The 6,091-nt window shown below is 35.1% G+C and overlaps 1 protein-coding gene across 1 annotated transcript; it reads right to left on the bottom strand.

Moving 5' to 3' along the window:
- Positions 1 to 43: 43 nt before the first annotated feature.
- Positions 44 to 5,594, bottom strand: c5hxorf58 (chromosome 5 CXorf58 homolog). The gene is made up of 7 exons (XM_051893058.1): positions 5,114 to 5,594; positions 3,451 to 3,545; positions 2,934 to 3,039; positions 1,958 to 2,080; positions 1,667 to 1,869; positions 1,436 to 1,526; positions 44 to 872 (listed from the first exon to the last, which is right to left on the bottom strand). Exons 1-7 carry the CDS (start codon positions 5,264 to 5,266, stop codon positions 654 to 656), a joined length of 990 nt encoding a protein of 329 aa, XP_051749018.1. The 5' UTR covers positions 5,267 to 5,594; the 3' UTR covers positions 44 to 653.
- Between the last annotated feature and the right edge of the window lie 497 nt (positions 5,595 to 6,091).

Below are 6,091 nucleotides of genomic sequence, written 5' to 3'. Positions count from 1 at the left end.
CTGAAAAACAGGCAATTTATTATAAAATATCCCGGGTGTTTCATCATCCCTTTCTCTAATCCCTAATCAAAATATATTTTTTGTTTTAATCCATATTTAGTGAAAAAATAATTTTCTGATCATGCATGCTTGGCTTGTTGCATGTGGTGTATTTTTTCATGAGAATTACAAAAATGAGGTTACCGTACATGTGTAGTATGTCACCTCCATCTGTTTTTTTGGATGGATGTCTTTCGAGTGCACATGCATGAAGTATGAAAGGTGGATTCAAGCAAAAGAGCCCAAATGTTCAAATAGTGTCACCATATGTTGTTTATCATAGTCAAATGAAGCCATTAACCCAAAACTACAAATGCAAAGTACTGATAAAAAAATTTACATTTTAACTGCCTATTAAAATTCTCAGAATAATGCACTAAAGGTTTGTAGTATATACTTAAATCAGGGCCTGTACTAGTATAAAACATTGTTTTTCCATCTACATGAACTTGTGTTTCAACAGCATCTATATTCAGTTGTTTTTAACCAGTTGCACAGTTAATATTTTAATTGCCAACTAAATTTCTCAGAATAATGCAATAAAAGTTTGAAGTTTTAACTGAAATGCAACCTTTAATCAAGGCTTCTACTAGTGTAAAACATTGTTTCTCCATCTAAATGAGCTCAGGTGTTTTGACAGCATCTATATCCAGTTGTTTAGACCAGTTGCACAGTTTCTCAGCCTCTTCCTCCCATTCAGACTCAGATGAGTTGTCGTCATAGTCTTCAGTCTCAACTAATGGAAGAACTATCTTGATGCCCCATTTCTCAGTTGTCCCGTTCTGTTTCTTCATGTCATGGTTATTAATGCTGTTCATATGTTCATCTAACACCTGGAAATGGAGAGCAACTCAGGTTTGGTCCCACAGAAAAAATTCATTAAAAACATTAGACTTTAAATATTGATGTTAAATCCACTATTACAGCTTTTGATACCATTTCACACAGTATTTTATTGGAGAGGTTGATTTTCATTGGAATCACTGGTATTCCTCTTGATTGGTTTAGATCGTATTTATCAGGTCGGACTCAGTTCTTTCAAATTCAAAATTTCAAATCTTGAATTACTAGTGGCATGCCTCAGGGCTCGGTTTTGGGCCCTCTTCTGTTTATTATTTATCTATTGCCTTTAGGACAAATCTTCCACAAATTCAGTATAAACTTTCATTGTTATGCTGATGACACCCAGCTCTATATGTCTTCAAAGCCTAATTCAACATTACCATCTTCCTCTCTTAAAATGAAATCATGGTTTACATGTAATTTACTAGCAATTTCTGAGTGAAAATTGTTTCTACACCTATTATTTCAACGTAGAGTTGATTGGCATTAAAAATGATGGGAAACTTCATATGTTTAGACAGATGCAAAAATTATATCTTAAAATGTAACATACTCTTTCAGTCTTAGGCAGGCCGTAGAGTCGTCTCTTGTGAGCTGAAGTGTTTTGAGCGCGGGCAGAGCGTCGTGTGGAGGTCAGAAAACCTCTGGACACATCAAAATAAGGTTAAAAGAGTTAAAAACATACTGAGTTGAGAAATATTGTTCTTTAACTATGACATTTGGTTTGTTTGGGGTTTGAGAGTGAGACGTTTGTTAGAGACTAATGCAAGATGAAACTGAATACCTGTGCGAGAGCTGCTGTCCGGAAAAATCAGAGCGGGCAAGATGTCTTAACGGCAAGACCGTATTCAGTCTGCCTACACCAAAACATCTCTTTCCAGGCTCTCTGAGCATAATGTCCCGGGATAGCACCTTTAGAGACAGGAACCTCCATCCGTTTTCTCTGCCACCTAGACGTGCTGGAAGCTCGTCCATGTGGCTGGAATACTGAGTGGGAGAAAAGGATGAACACAAACGCATGATCACTTCACTGAAATCGAGTTGTGAAATAGTTTGAAGGGTGTTTATTCTCTACCTGCATATAGTCTCTCATGCAAATCAAGTCTTGTGGTTCAACAGCGGCTTTGTGAATCTCGTTCACTGAAATGAGATCCATAAATGCTCTGTTTCCCATCATTCTGCAGGTGTCTGCTGTGGCCTGTTGATGTAGACACACATAATACGCAATAATTAAAATGCATGTATTTTTGCTCTCGTAGTAAAAATATGGGAGCCCATTTCTGCCACATAAGTAAAAAATCATGCTCTGGTAAGTCATAACTATGGTATAAAAATGTCAAAATTATGGCATATAAGGTCATAATTATGAGATAAATAGTTGTAATTATGAAATAAAAAAGTTAAAATTATGAGAAAAAAAGTTGTAGTTATGAGATAAAAGTCAAAATTGTGACCTAAAAAGTCGTAATTATGAGATAAAAAGCCAAAATTATAACTTAAACAGCCACAATTATGAGATAAAAAATTGAACTTTTAATCTCATAATTCTTCTAACTTTGTCATAATTTTGACAATTTTGTTTTTTAAGACTTCTCATAACTTTTTGCCATCATTGACTTTTTAAATCATAATTTCGACATTTTAATCTCACTTTTTATGTCATAATTATGATTGTCTACTGTCATAATTTTGACTTTTTATCTCATAATTCTGACTTAGTCATAATTTCAACTTTTTATGTCATAATTATGACATGATTTTTTAGCGGAATGGACTGCCATAGAAAATAGTTTTATGTTTACACAAAAAAAATAAGATGCACGAGAATAAACTGAACTGATCCAAGACTATAAGATTTCTTATTTTATTAAATATATAGATATATTTAAAAACAAAAGCTACAAAAAAATGACAAAAACAATAAAATGACTAAAAATTTAACTAAAATTAAAATGGAAAATGAAAAAAAAAAAAAAAACGAATTCAAAATATGAATAAAAACTATAACAGTATCTTTACTAAAATGGATAGACTGGACAAGTATCCATGACCTGGTTGGAGGGAGCAAAGGCTTTTTGGCCAGACAGATAGTGTCGTCCTCCTCCAGTGTGGAAAATCTTGAACACAACAGAAGGTGGAAATCGAGGGCCTGCAAACCTGAACAGAAATAATATTATATAAAGGAGACCGGGGCAAGTTGTCACATATTTTATTAGTAAATATTTTTTTAGAGAAGATTTATTTTTGAAAGTCAGACACAAAAACATTAAAATCTACAGAAAACCCATTGAACATTTCCACTTCTGTGACAACTAGCCTCAGTCTCCCTGCTTTTTAAAAAATTAAGAAATCATGTTATATTTTTCCTATCCTGCAAGATGCAAACAGGTTGCAGTTATGATTCTGATAAGCAATGGACAGGCAATCTGATGCAAAGATTGATTTAATTGTACTTAAATTTATCTGTGACACATTCTGGGCAACAGAATTATTATTATTATTATTATTATTTTAACATTTGCTGCCCCACAATGCTGCTTGATTAGCGTTTATATGAAATACACCTACCTGAATCGGATCTTGCACTTTAGACTGGGGTCTTTCAGGAGTTCGGCTTCTCTGGGACTGAGATGATGCAGAACTGTCAAAGCCGGACACTGTTCCTGTGACGTATACACACTTGATAAAGTTTATTATAATAAAAGTGCAGAAAGGAATGTAATCTAATAAATACATTTGATTTACAGTAAAACAGATGAATTTGGGGCCTGAGTAACTGGTGGAAAAAGTATGTAGTGCTTTTGAAAGTGACAAACATTGAGATCGTTGCATAGGCCTATTTACTGCACTGCAAAAAATGATTTTTCAATGTTGTAAAAATTTTTGATTATTGGAGTGCATTTTACCAATATATGTGACCCTGGACCACAAAACCAGTCATAAGTCACACGGGTATATTTGTAGTAATAGCCAACAATACATTGTAAGGGTCAAAATTATCGATTTTTCTTTTATGCCAAAAATTGTTAGGATATTAAACGATAATGTTCCATGAAGATATTTTGTAAATTTCCTACCGTAAATGTATCAAAAATGTATTTTTGTGAGTGGATATGCATTGCTAAGGACTTCATTTGGACAATTTTAAAGGCGATTTTCTCAATATTTTGATTTTTTTGCACCCTCAGATTCCATATTTTCAAATAGTCATACAGTACCTTGGCCAAATATTGTCCTATCCTTTTTCTTTTTTTTAATTCTCCTTTGTAACATGACTTGGTTTGACATATGGCTTTGATTTTCTAGCAATTTTAGAGTCCAAATTTTTCTGTAAAATATATATTTTGTATAAAAGATGTTCAGTTCATCACATTTGCTTTACAGTAAACTTACACTTCTATAACGTTTTTACACTTTCATTTTTAAAGTGCTTTCACCATTTACGTTCAGATCTATGCTCAAAAAGGGGTGACAAGGGGTGAAGCTAATTCAATGTGTTACTTGCGCTTCTTTATAACTACAGTGAAATTTATCAGCAATTTGAAATGTATTTACTTATTGTAGAGTTAACGAAGGTTATAATGAGCATTGAAGCGGATGTCACAAATGTCAGTAGACTGGGAAGATTTAAAAACGAGCCGTTCATTCATAAATCCATAAGATCTTACCTGCACACTGTAGAAAACAAACCGGAAGACAGAACACAATGAGCGCGCGCAGCGCTGAAAAGGGGCGGGGCTACATAAGGAACTTACCAAAGTCCCTTTAAGACAAGTCATTTCACTCGGCGGCCATCTTTGAAACGCCTCTCGGGCGTTCAAGTGCAGCTCCTATCTCTTTGACTGGGGAAACATCAAATTCTCCAAAGCTGTTTGCAAAGCTTTCAATTAAATTTCATATTTGAAAGTATTAATGAAATCTGACAACTAACTGTCTCATAAATTTTGTTTCTAAATGCTCGAATCATGACAAAAAACGGTATTTTCCAGGCTGGATAAAGCTAGTGCGCATGCGCAGTCCTAAATGCGCGTCTCTTGTTCCTCATTTCGGAGGCGCGCGTCTGACTGTTTCTATAGGAACCGGAGCTTCTAACGCCGATAACTTTACCAATCGGCGATTGGCTCTTATCTAGAAGGCGGGACTTATTCCGCCATAATGCGCGTTGCACTTTCTCCCATTCAGAACAATACGAGTGATGCGTCTTGTGTAATTCTATAGTCTTTGAACTTACTGCAGAGCGTAGAGTTTTCATCATGAGTTTGAAGAGCCGTCTGTCCCTAAACGATCTCCAATATGACTGAATTCTTCTGGCACACTTCTCATAATTCTCCATTCTAAATGAGAAAGGGTCTTTCTGAATATTAGAATCGATGTTCTCAGACATTATTAGGCATTTGTAAAGTTAAGAAACGCCACTCACCTCTCCTCCATAACAATCACATACACACGCTGACTGACATACAGTAGTGCTGAAAAACTGGCTTTGATGTTTGTTGTCAGACCAGTACACTTGTCTGTAGTGGTTGCTAGGAAACCAGTTATAGAGTTTCAGTCAAGTGGCAAAGAGAGAGGATGATCAAATCTAAATCTCCAGGATGAAAAATTTCCTTCTTGCAAACAAAATAATATATAATAAATATAGGCGTAAATCATTTATGGATTTGATTAAAACATCCGATTAGTTTACTGCAATACGCTTCATGAACACTAGATGGCGGGAAAACGCTGCGAAAAACTAAAATTAAATCTGATTATGATTTAAAGGGTTGGTTCACCCAAAAATGAAAATAATGTCATTTATTACTCACCCTCATGCCGTCCCACACCCGTAAGACCTTCGTTCATCTTCAGAACGCAAATTAAGATATTTTTGTTTAAATCCGATGGCTCCGTGAGGCCTCCATAGCCAGCAATGACATTTCCTCTCTCAAGATCCATTAATGTACTAAAAACATATTTAAATCAGTTCATGTGAGTACAGTGGTTCAATATTAATATTATAAAGCGACGAGAATATTTTTGGTGCGCCAAAAAAACAAAATAACGACTTATATGGTGATGGCCAATTTCAAAACACTGCTTCAGGAAGCTTCGGAGCGTTATGAATCTTTTGTGTCGAATCATGATTCGGATCGCGTGTCAAACCGCCAAACTGCTGAAATCACGTGACTTTGGTGCTCCGAACCTCTGATTCGACACAAAAGATTCA

The sequence above is a fragment of the Ctenopharyngodon idella genome, chromosome 5 (genome assembly GCF_019924925.1).
Source record: "Ctenopharyngodon idella isolate HZGC_01 chromosome 5, HZGC01, whole genome shotgun sequence".
Lineage (NCBI taxonomy): Eukaryota > Metazoa > Chordata > Actinopteri > Cypriniformes > Xenocyprididae > Ctenopharyngodon > Ctenopharyngodon idella.
Note: the sequence above shows the minus strand (reverse complement) of the source record. Positions and strands in the feature narration are given on the sequence as shown.

What these genes read in the sequence shown, in the direction of transcription:
- c5hxorf58 (XM_051893058.1), bottom strand. Translation starts at nt 5,266, where the DNA reads ATGTCTGAGAACATCGATTCTAATATTCAGAAAGACCCTTTCTCATTT. An exon ending in TGAAAACTCTACGCTCTGCA is followed by an intron (nt 3,546 to 5,113) that starts GTAAGTTCAAAG and finishes TATACGTCACAG; the next exon opens with GAACAGTGTCCGGCTTTGAC. An exon ending in CCTTTGCTCCCTCCAACCAG is followed by an intron (nt 2,081 to 2,933) that starts GTCATGGATACT and finishes CTACATCAACAG; the next exon opens with GCCACAGCAGACACCTGCAG.